Source organism: Anser anser (assembly GCF_964211835.1).
Source record: "Anser anser genome assembly, chromosome: 1".
In the NCBI taxonomy this organism is placed as follows: domain Eukaryota; kingdom Metazoa; phylum Chordata; class Aves; order Anseriformes; family Anatidae; genus Anser; species Anser anser.
The window spans coordinates 183,256,533-183,272,727 of NC_139720.1; the positions used below are offsets into that span (position 1 = coordinate 183,256,533).

Sequence of the window (16,195 nt, forward strand, 5' to 3'; positions counted from 1 at the left end):
GGTAGCAGATCAGGGGTGGTTGGTTTGTTTTGAGTTAACGCTAAAACATACACGTGCTCCTTTTGAAAGAATAACAAATATTTTGCACTTCTGAATGACTGTTTTTTTTCAGAAGCAGAAAAAGTTCCAATAGGCGTTAATCTTAGAGTATTTGGATTTTATTGATAACTTAAGTAATTTGAAACATGCAGTGTATGCTCAGGACGGTACCAAGCTAGGACTGTTATGGCTACATATGTATTGCAAATAAAAATCAGCTAAATACTTTGGAACTTGCTCTTGCAGGACTTGATGATAGTTTTCCTTTGGAAGTAATCCTACATGTTAATAATATACATCACTGGTAAATGCTCAGTTAACTGTAGCATCCGAAGTTTGTCATTAAAATAAAATATGAATGTTTATACTGTATTTTTCTTAACAAAACTGTAAACAGAAGTCTCTGTTCACTCATTCATAGGGCATAAAGGAGAAACAAATTCTGTGTTAATCAGGTCTTTAATTTTTATTATACAGGAGAAAGACTTAATTAGTAGTAATATTCCTTAAGGCTTTTGAAAGAAACTTTGTAACCATTGGAAACCTTATTATAATACGTAAATGCCAACTGCCTTTTTAACTTCATTTGTAAGGGCACAAAAACAACCAGAGATGATTGTTAATCTTGTAAACCGTATCAGGAGTATGTCTGAGAAGCATGTTAGCTCACATTTCCTCTTCTCAAACTGTACTGACATTACTCCTACCATTTGGATTCTATTCAATTTTTAAATAAATATAAAAGTAAAATAATTTTTAGGTTGCTTAGGTTTTTGCTCGTAACAAATGGGGATACACAGTAAATTAACTGCGCAACTACAATGTAAAGAATAGCAGCAATTTGTTTTCCTAGAGTCACAGAAAAAAGTCTAGGTTGAAAGGGACTTTTGGAGATCACCTGGACCAAATTTGTCTAGAGAGCAGAGCCTTAGATCTGGCTGTTCAACCCTATACTAGCCCTGTTGAGCTGAGACTTCAGTATTTCCAGCAAGGGAAATTCCACTGCTTTGCTGGACAGCCTGTTCTCATGGTGATTAATTTATTTTCTTATATTTAGATGGAATTTTCCCTGACACACTTGTGCCCGTGGTCTTTTGTCCTGTCATCACATATCCTTGCAAGACGAGTATCTTCATATTTTCTTTAACTACCTTTTAAATATTGGGCTGTGATTAGATCCCCCACACTGAAACTTCTATTTTCTAGGCGAAGTAAACCCAAATTCTTCAGCCTTTTCCTCCTACATCAGGTTCTCCAACCCTGTAATCATCATGCTTGCCCCTCTTCTGTGCTCTTTCCAGTTTCTCAACATCTCAAACAGGGAGCACCAAAACTAGGCACAGTGTTCCAGGTTTAGCCTGAAAAGTGCTGAGTAAAGTGGCAAAATCACACCCCTCCTTCCACTGGCTAAATTCTTGCTGATGCAGCCCATGAAACAATTTGCCTTTGCTGCTGCTCTCACCAGGATCCAAAGGTCCAGCACAATAAAAAGGAGTAGTTCTTAAACATAGCTAGTTTCTGAGTATCTTGGGCTGTTTAAAAAAAAAAAAAAAAAGGTTCTCAAGTCCTTCACTTTGGAATGAAGTGTTTTGTGCTATATTGAGCACCCACAGATTCCATTAGTGTCACAGAGGGCTGCGTGTCCTGATTACCTTTTACAGTCAGGCTGGTCTTATGTGCCCTAAGTAGAAGCCTAACTTTATGTACCAACATTTGAAATGTGGAGGATATCAAAGGTTATGCAATTTTTTTTCTTCCATCTTCACAATTATTAGTTTAGTTGTTTGGTTTTTTTTAATAATGTATTTTCTTCTTGCAATTCACAGGTGTTTTTAATTTCAGCATTGAGTAACTATGAGACTACCAGAAACTATAAAATGAAGGTGCATAATAGATTTATTTCTCCTGGTGGTTTATTGTCTAGCTATTTGTGTACACATACATATAAATTAATTTGCTCTTACTGTTACACTGAACAGCATACCACTAGCCATTACATTTGTTCTGTGTTTATTATAATTTTTATGTATTTACAGGTCATTGCCTATAATTCAGAAGGGAAAAGCAGTCCAAGTGAGACAGTAGACTATGCTACTTGCCCAGACAAGCCTGGGGTACCTTCAAAACCATCAGTGAAAGGAAAAATTCATGCACAGAGTTTTAAAATAGTCTGGGGTAAGAACATTGTCAGCTCTTTTTAGAGTTTGTCCTCTGTTTTTTATTTATGTTCATATGTAAAAGGCCAGATTTTACTTTGATATACTTCAGTCAGCTGAGCCATCATGGAAAAATGCTGATCCAAAATACCTAGGGTGGCAGTGTAATAGTGTAATTATGTGGGAAGAATAATATATGAATTGTAATAGGGACTGTTACAGAAGAGAACTACAGTTGTTAAAATATTGTAGTGTTAATTTATGTACTAAGAAGTTAATGTTACTCTGGCACAAAAAGCAGATGCCATGAATTTTATTTTATTTTTGTTATCAAACGAAAAGGTCCAAGTTTAACTTCTCTCTTCAAAGTGTTTACTTTTGATAGATAAATACTTTTATTCGTTAGGGATCTTGAGAAACTTCCTTAAGCTTATGTTTTTTTTTACCCTTACGCTGTGAAATAGGAGAAGGAGAAGCAGTACTGTGATATACTTTAGCAGTAAACCACATGGGTGAAGGTTTTACTTATTGTCACAGTAATTAAACTTCTTACCTAGTTCTGTATAATAGTGTGTTTTAATATTGTGTTCTTTCACGGTAATAATGTGAAAGCTACTTGTAGAACAGTACACAGCAAATTCAGTCTTGCATCTTTCCAGAGTGCTTTGCTATATCAGGGTGAAAATTTCAGGTGTGAAATTTGTTCCATTATGGATAACATATAATGTATGAAGTATTATAAATAATCTGATTTGTAAATAGAAAGCTGTCTAAAATGCCTATTTATATATAGAACTTGTAATAGTCATTATTATGAACTATTATATTCCTTTTTTTTTTCATGAGTGATAATTATGTGAAAAAAAATGTTTTTCATTTGGGGTAAGTTGACTGCTACCTGCCATCCAAAAAAGTGCTGTGTGCCATATAACAAGTCTCATTTTATTTGGCAGGTGTGATGTGATATGTAACACTTGTCTAAGAGCCAACAACATTTCATCAAGCACACACATTATGCAGCAGTGCTCTTCTGTGTTTAAATGTAAAGCTGCCTTTATATTTGTCAAAAATTTTGTTTTTCCACATTATTTTCATTTTGTTCTTCTCTAAGTCAGCTCTGAGGAAGAGTTGTAGAATTATGTGTCAAAGATAGTTCTATAGTTTCCTGTCATGTCCTTCAATATCGTACCAAGGAGGACAGTGAAATCAATTTCTACTGCTAAACTGAAAATTTACAAGATTAAGTGTTCAGTATAGAACTTTCCTATCTGCAGTCCAAATTGCAGGGCCATTAGGATCTGTGTTTTTGAAACCATAATCAGGCTGCCTTCAGACTAACCGAAATGTTTGCTGTGGCATCTCCCAAGTGCCTGATTCCCTCATCACACATCATCTGTAGACTATAGTAGGGTTGTGATCTGGCAGCTTTGGATAGTGGAGGATTTGAATGATTTGCAGCTGTCTGAACTAGGATTCAGGATGCTATGGCTAACTGTCTAAAAGAGCACTCGTTTCCAGTTGGCTGTCAATTTTACCTTTTTCTAATTCTCCCCAAAAGCTACAAAACAATTTGATTTACCTTGTTTTGTTGGAATATTGTTATTTTTGATAGATCCGCCAAAAGACAATGGAGGAGCAGCAATAAATACCTATGTTGTGGAGATGTCTGAAGGCTTAAATGGTAAGTATTAGGAGTATATGTTGGCATTCAGCTGTGATCTTTTTTGGTTATAAATTGTGGGAAGAGTAAGATATGTATTATGATGGGGAATGTTATTGCAAGAAACTGTAATTTTAAAAAATAAGGATGTTGAAACCCACATCCAGGAAATTCTGTTTCTCTGTATTAGAAAGAAGATACCATAAAGCTGTGGCAAAAGAGATGCTCTGTGCTTAACCTATCACATAGGTGTGTTCTGTTTTGGAAGTCAAGTGACGTGTTCCAGATACGTAAGGGCAAGAAAGGGCTTCTTAGCTCTGTTGGATGTGTGAGATGAATGAAACATTAATGTTCCATTTACTGCTACTAAATGAGAATAGTGCTGGAGCTGGAATAAGCATTTCTGCTGCTTGCTTTTCTGTCCTTTCATACAGAGGGGAAATTAACAAATTTTCTAAATTGGGCATAGAGCTACCCAGCTAAATTATTTGAAAATCTAGACCTGTTAGGTAACCTTACTTGTACTCAGCAGCACAGTCTGAGCATGAAAGTTCATACCTCTCTTGCTGTGTCAGGTTAAGAGTGCACTATCCCCAAATTGTAATTGTAGTCCTGCCAAAGGTATCACTCATGTTTTTTTCAATACTTAGTTTGCCTACAGCATGTCCACATTAAGTCACTGTTGAAATGAGCTTACCTGAGCCTTTCATGCAGATAAAATGAGCTGTGCACTAAGTTACATTTGTAGCCCTCTAAATTCTGTGATGTATTAAATTGTTGGAGATTTGATTTAAAGGCCCCAGCTTCATCTCTTGAGAGAAAGAAAGTGCTGAAGAATTTCTCATTTAAGAATCGAACTGAAAAGCAAAGAATAAAATCAGTGTTCCAGATGGTGCTGGGCCATTCCAAAATACAGGAACAAGCGTTATCAGTTGTAAGCAGTATTGACAATGTGCAAAATGAATAGACAGGATGTAATTGAAAGTTTCTTTTCTGTGGGAATTTTTGCTTTTCTGTCTTTACCGTTTTATTTGGTTATGCTATTTAAATGTGCTTGCTGGCCCAGTAATAATAACCTTATTAAAAGTAAATTATCTCATATTTAGTGTGAATACCAAATAAGGAAGAGATTCTACTTAGCAGATCTACACAAATTTGCATAGGAAAGCATCTGCAAAATAATTTGATCTTTTTCAAGGAAACACAAAGCAATCCTTTAATTTTTTCTGACAAACACACACTTGGTGGAGCTAGGATACCTGCTGTGGCTGCTACTGAAGTGTGGCAAATTACACATTGGTTCATTGCACGTTTACTCTTATCTTTCAGGAAACAAGTGGGACACGATATACAGCGGAGCTGCTAGGGAACATTTGTGTGACCGATTAAATCCTGGTTGTTCCTATCGCTTACGAGTATATTGCATTGGGGAAGGAGGACAGAGCACGGTAATATTAGCTAACATTTTTCTTAAATGCAATTCTTTACGAAAATCAGATCCAACAGTTAATAAATATTGTTAGAGCAGTAATTGTACAGAATGGCCTAGCAATATAGCCATTTAGAACCTCAAAGGACTCCCAGTATTGATGTGCAGTGGTTCAAATTTCTGCCTACTTCTTACAGAAATAAATACGAAAATTCTTTTCTGATGCTATATTTTGCTTCAAGTGATTTTTCTTATTTACTGAAACAGATTCTTTGTCTTTTCCTGTGCAACATGTTGATAAAAATGTCTTTTCTCAAGGCCTAACTTAAGACAGCAGTGTAAATTTAATGTTTTTAACGTGATCAGTGTAGTAAGCTAAGCAGCTTAGTCAGACTATAAGAAATTCATGTGTTCTTCATCCATATAGAAGTCTCCTGTAAAGATATCCTTGTCCATAGCCACCTTGTCTTAAGAAAAAATCCACATTCCTTCAGTGCTGGCACAGCTGTGATGCTTTCCCTCTTGCCGTAGCTCAGCTTGTTTTTTTTTTGTACAGGGGAAGGAGGAAGGCAGTATACCTCTCAGTTACCTAGCCACAAGTGCACATTTGTCCTTGGAGACTTTCAATGAGCCAACCTCTTTCCCCACATTAGTTTAGAATAAGTATTACTTGAGTACCAAGGAGATGGTAACTTTCAGGAAGTCCTAGTGCTTTTTGAAGGTGTCAGAATTCAGCAGAAGAATAGTAAATAAAGCTGTAATGAAGCCTTTTCTGCAGCTTGCCATGGTTATATGCCTCATGAGAAACATTCTGCTTTTTATCTAGCATCTGTTGCTCAGTGCAATAATACATTTCAAAGGAACTGAAAAGCAGCAGATTTTCCAGTCTACTCTTACTGGAACACATGTACACAGCAGTTGTGAGATGAGACTCTGAGATGCATCCATGTTGTAAACTGAAAGGCTTATCAGCTTCAGTCAAGAAACAGGCATATTTGTTCTGTGTCACACTGAAGCTAATAACCTGTGATCAGGTCTGACTCATTTCTGTCTGTATCCAAAACAGACAATGCTATCTGTTGCATGTTGCTATGTACTTTTGTGCACACTTGCACAGTACATATTACTAAGTAATTGAAAAAGTTGAAATCTTAATTATATTTTACATCATCTGATTGTCATTTCTGCCTACTTTGCTTTCTGACAGGTTCTTGCACAGGAAGAAGTATACAACCCTTAGAGTAAGGTTTTAGAAACCATTGAACTACAGTTTAATGGAAAAGAAAATGAGTTAACCCTAAACAATTCATATTTCAGGCTTCTGTAATAGGTTTGAGTTTATACATAACTTTTTTCTAATTTAGCCCTTTTCATGTGTAGAAATACACAAAGGCAAAGGTTAATTTTGCCTATTGTGTGATCACTGCAGAATGTTTTATGTAAATATTACAATAAACACATAGCAGGTCAGTTAAGCATCTTCATGTATTTGAGGATACAGTTCAAGAAATGGAAGGTCCTATTTCTGATTCGAGGATATGCAACATGTATGTAACATATATGTAACATGTGTAACAAATAAAAAGTTACAATAATTGCTAGTGCTTGTTTTGGCCTAGGTGACTTCATTAATCTCCCTTTTCCTTTGTAGGCATCTGATTCTTTACTGGTGCAGACACCAGCAGTCGTTCCAGGTCCATGCCAGCCTCCAAGGCTACAGGGTAGACCAAGAGCAAGAGAAATTCAGCTGCGCTGGGGTAATTCAATTACAACTGTTCCTGAGTGTAAGGGATCAAGATGTGTTGTGTGTTAAAATTAAACAAGTTTTTCTTTCTTATTTTTAGGACCACCTCAGGTAGATGGTGGTTCACCCATTACCTGTTATGGTCTGGAAATGTTTCAGACAGGAACTGATGAACACAGAGAGGTTTACCAAGGCTCTGATGTTGAATGCACAGTAGGCAACCTTCTTCCAGGGAGGATATACAACTTCAGACTGCGAGCAGCTAACAAGGCTGGGGTAAGGAGGTAGTCTGAAATGAAATTAGTTGCAGAAAGTGCAATTGATGTTGAACATCTTTTTTAAAAGAAGCATTTTAGAAGAGATTTTAAAATGAGGATTTCCTAATGTAGATTAATTTGGTTCACAGAGCTTATTGCTGGGTGGAAACAGTTAAACATCAGTTTATAACAAAGGGATTCTTAGATGTCGGGAAGAGAAAACAGCTAATTATGTCTTATACCTGAATTATAGCATTGTGAAAAGGTTAGGAAATGCTAAGTACTTTATCAAAGCATCGTTGCAACTTGAATATTCTCATGTGAAGTAAGGTAGTAAACTGTTTTCTGTATGCATCTCCGTAAATGGATTGTTCTTTATTTTTGTATCTCTGTTCATGTTCTAGAACATAATTGGCATTTTCTGTTTGTTTTTTTCAATGTTTAACTTTTGAGTATGTGTTTTCTCAGATAGAAGGATATTTTCTCTTGTTGAGAGAGAAAATATCTCTTGTGTTTAAATCAATTGTTGCTGTAGCACAAGCTTTATTTCATAATGTGTCCAAAATCCTGATTTAAAAACAATGCAAAGCAGCTTGCATTTGTTTGATAACATTTGTTTCATAAAAACTATCATCACCAGTTGACATTGTGGAGAGGTCTGCAGCTTAAGGCTTTAAAGCACTGACCTAATTTTTAAATCCCCCAAAGAGCAGTTTATAGATAGAGCATTTTTGGAATCCTTTTTTTTTTTCTTTTACATAAATACAAATAGGCAGTTACAAATAGTGTTCTGCTATGGTGGTGTAGCAAATATATAACTTCAAAAGAAGGGGAAAATGCTTCTGAATCCTTTCGCCTGAGAGTTTGAAGTGCTAAATTTATTCTGATTGCATTTGCTATAGAAACAAGCATTGCAGCTATTCTGGAGCGTAGTCAGATACTGAAATAAATCCACAGTCCACAAAGATTTATTTTATAATCAAGTAATACAGAGTTTCAGGCTGCTGTTACATGCTTGTGCTATGGAAAACTGTTATTTAAAAAGCAGTAATATTATTTCCAGTTAGTTATATCAACTCTCTTTTTAATAGTTTGGACCTTACTCGGAAAAATGTGAAATTCTTACAGCGCCTGGACCACCAGATCAGTGCAAGCCCCCACAAGTGGCATGCAGATCTGCTGCATGTGCCCAGGTGTCTTGGGAGGTAAGAATGCAACGTTATACATACTGTGTTAACAGGATTCTCCTCTACATTTTTAAGTCCAACTTCAAAAGCTTAAGACTATTTCAGTCACATTTTTAAACATGCTTACCTGATTATGCAGTACTTGGTAGGTAAAACTTTAAAGTAATTCATCGTATCATTATACAATAGTTGTAAAACAGCAGTCTGTGGATTCTTGAGATCTTACTTTATTCTTTTGTTTAAGAGTTTTGCTACAACTGCTGCACTACATTTCTGAGTGATGCAGGCTCTTCTTAATTTTTTTCTTTAATGTAGTTATGTTTCCTCAGAGCGAATACATCCATGGATTATTGTACATACGTTGTTTTTATAAGCTGATTTAATTTTATGTAATTGCATCAGTAGTAATGTAGCAAAAGCCTCACAGACTTCCTATAAACCCATAGTATTTAGATGGCTGATTAAAAAAAAATGCTATAGATAAAAAATTAAGCTTGTAAAAAGGAGGATTCTATCTGGGAATACTGTTTAAACTCAGCTTTTCAATGGCTTGAGACGGAGTCAATCACCTGAGTTACAGAACTGTACTGAAAAAAAAAAGATTAAACTACTGAACTATTGCTCATGCTTCCTACTGGGCGTCTCAAAGCCCTGCTGGGCTTTCCTTAATTGTCTACAAGGCAAACCCTTTTGAAGAAATGTTCAGGTAAGATTAATTTGACCAATTTTAGATGTTGACTTTATAGAATTGCAGAATAATTAATGTAGGACTGGACCTCTGGATGTCATTTGATTCAACCCTCTTTTCAAAACAGAGATAACTTCAAATTTAGCTCAGGTTTCTCAGAGCCTTGTCCAGTCACGTTTTGCATATCTCCAAGGAAGAAGATTCTGCAGCCTCACAAAACTGTCTCTGGGTTGACTATTCTGCTGTAGATTTTTTTTTTTTATGTCCAGTCAAAATATGCTTTAGTGCAAGATGTGACTGTTGCCTGTTGTCCTGTTACTTTACACCTTTAAGAAGTATTTGGCAGCATCTTCTTTGTATCCTCCCAGTAAGTAATTTAAGTAAGATCTTAACAGTAAGATCTTCCCTTAGCCTAATCATCTTAATATAAATAAACCTTATCTTTTTCGCACTCCCCTTATGGTGGCCCTCCACTGGGCTTTTTCTAGTATATCAAAGTCTGTCTTGTGTTGGGGAGCCCAAGATAGGACACAGTACTGGAGATGTAGCCCCAGAGGTGCTGAGCAAAGGGAAATCATTACTCCTTTTAGCTTTCTTGCTGCTCTTCTGCTAATACAGCCAGTATGTAGTTAGCCTTCATCAGGCACACATTGCTGACTCACATTCAGCTTGCATACCAGGACATCCTCAGTATAGTTCTGTCCCAGGTCCAGGACTATGAATTTGCCTTTGCATTCATTGAACTTTGTGAGGTTTGTATCAGATCCTGCTTGCTGAAATTGCTCTGATAGCTGTACCTTTCAGCATATCAAACACTTCCCACCCAGTTTATTGTCATCCCTGAACTTGTTGGCTTCAATTCCTTGATTTCTGTTACGGTGAACTCCACTACAGCTACAGCAGCAATAGTGGTAACATTGAGAAATGTCTCATCTTCACTGTCATATTGCACAGCTCTCTACAGCTGCATCAGATCTCTGACCGAACACTTCTCATTGTGAATTAGAGAACGGAGGGGGAGTCTCTGTCAGTCACGTCAAATGTTATCCTTTGAAATGCTGTTTATATTCAGTCAATTATTTTCAACTAGCCCAATGCTGAAAGTAGGGAATATTCCTCTTTCAAAGGAAGGGGAAAGCAAAAGACATGCTTTGGAGCACTTACTCCTCATCTTGTACCTCAGTGAGATGGCTGTCTTGGAATAGTTAGCCCAAAACAGCAACAGCATTTTCTTCCAGTTTTCTTCATGATCTAAGAATTTTTTTGTTAATACGGGGGTGTTTTTTGGCTGTTTTTTCCTTATTACTTCATTGACTACTGATATCTTCCTGTAATCTCATGTCGTAATGTGACATGTCTGGTACACGTGATTTGAACTGTACCCTCTCAAGACCACCATCTCGTGCCGTCAGCTGTTTAGGTTTCTAAGCTAAATGCTGCATGCTAGATTATGTCTGTATTAACGCAACTAAAATCACAATTACTTTGTGTACGTTAGTCAGCAGTAATAAATAGTGTTTTTAAAGTATAGATAACTCAAGGCTGGTAATGTGGTCTGATTTATTTTTGTCATATTAAATTAAAAATGAGGAAGGAAATCAGATGGTAGCATTCCTGTGAAGTTTAGACCTTTCTGCCTCGCTGTTGTTTAAAAAACAAAACAAAAGCTTTACCTACAGTCCTGTTGATTTATAGAAAAAATAATACAGGTGTGGTGAATTTAACTTCTAGCTTTTTTTGTCCATTTTAAAGGTTCCAGTGAGTAACGGAGCTGATGTAACAGAATACCGACTGGAATGGGGCGGTGTGGAAGGATGCATGCAGATCTCTTATTGTGGGCCTGGGCTCAACTGTGAAATGAAAGGACTTTCGCCTGCCACTATATACTATTGCAGGGTTCAGGTAAAAATGTAAAACTAACGTAAAACTCTTGTTAGTGAAATGTGGAAGCGGAGATCACCCCTGCTGTAAAAACATGGCCTACTTTGCATTTGCAGGCAGTGAATGTTGCGGGTGCAGGCCCTTTCAGTGAAGTAGTGGCATGTATGACTCCAGCATCTGTACCTGCAGTTGTGACTTGTCTTCGGGGACTAAGTGAAGACGAAGTGGAAAGTCCACACTATCATCCTTCCACATGCCTTGCTATAAGCTGGGAGAAACCTTGCGACCATGGATCTGAAATCACTGGCTACAGCATAGACTTTGGAGATAAGCAACCAATAACTGTTGGGAAGGTTCTGAGCTATTTTATAGACGGCTTACAGCCAGATACAACCTACAGGTATGTTGTGCAAAGCTACTTGAAGCCTGCTGTTTCTCCCACAAGAGCAGATTCTTATGTTTGTTTCCCGTATAGTTTTTCATTGTCCACATTACTCTCAGAGAAGCATTAGTACCTAACCATGGAGCAAAAAGAAGCTTTGTAATGATGACTTTCATAAAAAGATGAGCTATGTTGTTTTTATTTTCTTTCAAGAATGTTTTATTTTAATTTGGTTATTGTGGTAGATTTGTTGCATCTGTTAATGCATCAGCTTAATTGAATTCAGGTTACAGGTTCAGATTCATAACCATTTTTGGACAGGTTCCTTTATAGATAGATGGTTTCTAATCTGTTTGTGAAGGTAAAACCCATCCAAGGAAGGACCATGTGCAGTCTTTGTTGACTGGATTGTCTGATCTAATAACAGCTCATCATATCTTGCAATGTCATTTCTGCAGAAATACCATGTATTTGAGTGGCAGTCAGCATAAAGAACATTGGTTTGAAAATCTATCAATCAATTTTAAATCTAATTGAAGAATTTCAGTTACCAAAATCATCCCATACGTCTGACGTAAGAGATACTGAAAGATATTAATGTAGAAATCCATAATTCTGACTGAAGGGATGCTACATTCCTGTTAGAAACACGCATCCTCTGTGTTAAAACTTAAAGTCAGTCTTACTGAAGTCAGAATTGAAGCTCACACTGATTTCAGTATGATGAGGGTATCATCTGGGTATGTAATTTTATGAATCCTTAATGTTAAAGATTTTTTACTTCTTTTTAATGCTGATTGAAAGACTAAAATGTTTTGTGTGCCTCATAATTACTTAGCAATAATGCTGGCAAATTGAAGAGCTGTCGCTCTCAGTGTCGACAAACTGAAAAATGAGAAGTTTCCACTGCGGAGGTACTTCTGTGCTTCTACCCATAAAAGTGCTTTTACAGAATACATCTTGGACTGTCATCTCTTTGTGCAAATAAAAAATTGCAGATATTAACCTTGGTTCCAGGCTATAATAAATTAATATAATGTTAAATATTACTATACTGAAGGAGAAATACTTATCCACAAACGTACACACACATTTCTGTCACAGTGTTTTGAAATTGTGTGGCTGATTGTTTCAGAATAGAATTACTGTGATTACCTTTTCCCAGTTACCTAGATACTATTTTAGACATGCAAACCTTAGTCTTTGAAAAATGAGATTTGACACACTTTACTATCTATGGCTACCTGTGAGATCTGTAGAGTAGCATTGTTTTCCATTGAGTACCCAAAAAAAGTAAAAATTATCCCCGAATCTCAAGGTATACAAACCCCTCAGCCATGTGTCCTTCAACTTCTCATTACCCCTCTCCATTTCCAAGCAGACCCAAAGTGGCATGTGTTTGCAGACACCTGGAGGTATGTTACCAGTGAAAACAGCATTTTGTAAGAGAGGTAGCTGTACACCCACCATCCCTTTATTTTCACATGAATCTGCTCTGTTCTAAAAAGCCCTGAACATTTTCCTGTAGCCATCCTGAAACTCACCTGATATAATAGCCAAAGCTATGGATCTGCATATTTTGGGGGTGGGTTTTCTTTTCTTCCCCTCATCTCTCCAGGGTGAGAAGTACAAAGCTGGTAGCTCTTAGCAATCAAAAATTTTGGTAACAAGGCTTTGCTGCAGGATCAGGAAGATGGACCGTTATTGAAGTAGCCGATAGAGCTTTTGTATCTTTGCCCTAACGTGGATGATGCAAATATGCTAATATATTTTATTTTGAATCAATCCAGCTCCTTAAAATGTGGCAAGTAGAATGACACTCCTGCATATTCATGAGCTTTTCAGAGCATAATATTGAGAAAATTCTTCATCATAGAAAGTAACGTCTCTACAGTGCCATTATTCTCTCCTGAATGCGATTGGTGGAAATAACCAATTACTTTCTAAGATCTAGTTAATTTATTCTCTTTCTCTTTGAATACTAGAATACGAATTCAAGCCCTAAACAGTCTTGGAGCAGGTCCTTTCAGCCACACCATTAAACTGAAAACAAAGCCTCTTCCCCCGGATCCACCTCGCCTGGAGTGTGCTGCATACAGTTCTCAGACTCTCAAGCTGAAGTGGGGAGAGGGAACTGCAAAAGCATTAACTGACTCCATTCAGTACCACCTTCAAATGGAGGATAAGAATGGAAGGTTGGTTTTGGCGTCACCTTAACCTGCTCAGTATTATTGTCATCTGGTGCTTGGAAATTGTATTACAGGGCAAAATTCCATATGCTTTGCTTAATTTTAAATAGAGGTAAGAGCTGTTCTCATGTGGCAAGGCAGAAGGGCTCTACTGTTCTGTGCTGCAAAGTACAAGATTAAAAACTTCATAGCTTTTTGTTTACAGTTCAGTATGAAGAGTTTAATGAAATGTTTCATAGCAGCATGCTCTTCTCTTAAATTTTGTTAAGTATTTTGTCATAGTATTTAATCTAATCTGTCTTGTGAATTTTATATATTTGATATTGGAAAGAGTGAATTCTTTCTCTGCTGTCTTTACATGCAGCTATTTCTAGTAGAGAATAAAGCCATCATGTAGTACAAATTATTATTTTAAGGGATCCTTTCTCTCATGTTAAATCAGGATGTAAGCTGAGATGGTTGGACCCGTGACCGTTTAAGTGTAGTAAGGGAAAGTTGCTAAAGAGTAAATAGCTAAAATCTAGTCTGCCTAATTTTGAAAAGGTAAGGATGTTGGGGGAGTAGATGGCAGAAGGAAAGTAGTACACGCAGTTCATTGGAAGGGAGAGAACCATGTCCTTTCTCATTTCAAGCACAGAAGGGTACCTGAAAGTGCTTAGGATCATTTTTGCCAAGAGGCAGTCTGTAGTACTTTGTGGTAAAAAGAGATTTTATTGCAGTCATGAGAAACAAAAGCCTAACGCTGGAAAATGAGCTCATTGTTTTATAGTGTCAGAATCACAGAATACTGTTGAAGTCTGAAATATTTGGGGGGTTCTCATTAGGTTCTGGGAAATGATGGACATAAATTACAAGAGAAGACAATAATCTGGCTACTTCAGAAGTCCTTTTCTGTATTTATTATAAGCCACCCTTTCCATTTTCAGGTTTGTATCCTTATACAGAGGACCATGTCATACATACAAAGTACAAAGACTCAGTGAGTCAACGTCATACAAATTTTGTATTCAGGCATGTAATGAAGCTGGTGAAGGTCCCCTTTCTCAAGAATATGTTTTCACTACTCCCAAATCTGTTCCAGCTGCCTTGAAAGGTAAAGATGTGTTTTTTTTTGGTTTTTGCAGTGTTTTTGGTTTTATTTTGAAGGTGGGTGGAGTGGGGTGGGAATTAGAAAGATGGACATTTGGTGGTGGTATTATGTTACCTGTAGAATGCTAAGCTGTTTTCACCGTGCGGGTAGAGACTGTAAGATGATGTACCTTTAATGTAATTGCCTAAAGCCTAAAATATTAGCTCCAGAAATGAGGGACTTGGGATTTATAAGTACTGTGACATAAGAAGGTTTATACTTAGAATACTTGCTTACCAGGAGAGAGTGACCAGGCCGTTGGAGTAATTTGAGGTCAAAATTCTCTCTGACACATTTAGAATAATTTTAAGCATAGCAGCTCATTTTCTTGCATGAGATACACATTTGCGGTGAGCAAATTTTACTTGCTTTTTGTCAGAGGTTACTTAAACTAGCAAGAGACCAATGTATCGTTTGTTCCAGAAAACATTGAAAAAATACATTTGAATATGAATCTCTTGCTTCTCTAAGACAAAAAACACCACTTTTTTTTATACAAATCATGATAATGTGATGTTAAGTGACAAAAAACAGAGCTTAGCTGTTCCTTTTGTGATCTTCCTTCAGCACCAAGGATAGAGAGAATAAATGATCATACGTGTGAAATCACATGGGAGGTTCTGCAGCCCATGAAGGGTGATCCAGTTATTTACTGCCTTCAGGTCATGGTGGGAAAAGACTCAGAATTCAAACAGGTAGGCTATATTTAAGTTGTTACATGTTTCTTCAATTATTGTTTTCAATGAATAGTTTAGATTTAAGATTACTGTGTTAGTCTCCATGTGTGGTGCTTTTCCCCTGCTGGGCAGCTGCGCTCTATCATAGCTGAACTTTCACACCCCTTCCTCAAAGGAAAAAGGGAAAAAATACAACAGAAGGGGCTCAAGGGTGGAGATAAGGACAGGGAGATCATTTGCCAGTTATCATCACAGACAAAACAGGTTCAACATTGGGAGATTAATGTAATTTATTGCCTATCGCTAACAGACTAGAGCAGTAAGAGACTAAAACCGAGCTAAAAACTCCTTCCCCCCATCCACCCTCTTCCACCTCCTCCCCCTGCGTGGCGCAGGGGAACAATGGGCAATGGGGGCTGCGGTCAGTCCCTGACGCTTCGTCTCCACCGCTCCTTCACGGTCCCTCCCTGCCCCTGCTCCACATGGGGTCCCTCCCATGGGATTCTGGCACCCCCAGGCCCCTGCTCCTGCGTGGGCTCCTCTCCACGGGCTGCAGCTCCGGCCCGGGGCCTGCTCCTGCGGGGGCTCTCCATGGGCCGCAGCCTCCTCCAGGCCACCTCCACCTGCTCCACCGGGGGCTCCTCCACGGGCTGCAGCGTGGAGATCTGCTCCGTGTGGGACCCGTGGGCTGCAGGGGGACAGCCTGCTCCACCAGGGGCCTCTCCACAGGCCGCAGGGGAACTGCTGCTGCCTGCCTGGGGCACCTCCTGCCCTCCT

The 16,195-nt window shown here is 37.8% G+C and overlaps 1 protein-coding gene across 4 annotated transcripts in view; it reads left to right on the forward strand.

Moving 5' to 3' along the window:
* FNDC3A (fibronectin type III domain containing 3A) overlaps window positions 1-16,195 on the forward strand; it is a 118,911-nt gene that overhangs the window by 94,497 nt on the left and 8,219 nt on the right. For all 4 annotated transcript variants that reach the window (XM_083821616.1, XM_083821617.1, XM_083821619.1 and 1 more), the window contains 11 exons: window positions 2,076-2,214; window positions 3,808-3,876; window positions 5,185-5,303; window positions 6,936-7,041; window positions 7,129-7,304; window positions 8,377-8,490; window positions 10,913-11,062; window positions 11,158-11,441; window positions 13,409-13,618; window positions 14,539-14,705; window positions 15,309-15,436. In XM_083821616.1, the coding sequence (XP_083677742.1) occupies window positions 2,076-2,214; window positions 3,808-3,876; window positions 5,185-5,303; window positions 6,936-7,041; window positions 7,129-7,304; window positions 8,377-8,490; window positions 10,913-11,062; window positions 11,158-11,441; window positions 13,409-13,618; window positions 14,539-14,705; window positions 15,309-15,436 (1,662 nt within the window). The remainder of the gene's footprint in view (window positions 1-2,075; window positions 2,215-3,807; window positions 3,877-5,184; window positions 5,304-6,935; window positions 7,042-7,128; window positions 7,305-8,376; window positions 8,491-10,912; window positions 11,063-11,157; window positions 11,442-13,408; window positions 13,619-14,538; window positions 14,706-15,308; window positions 15,437-16,195) is intronic.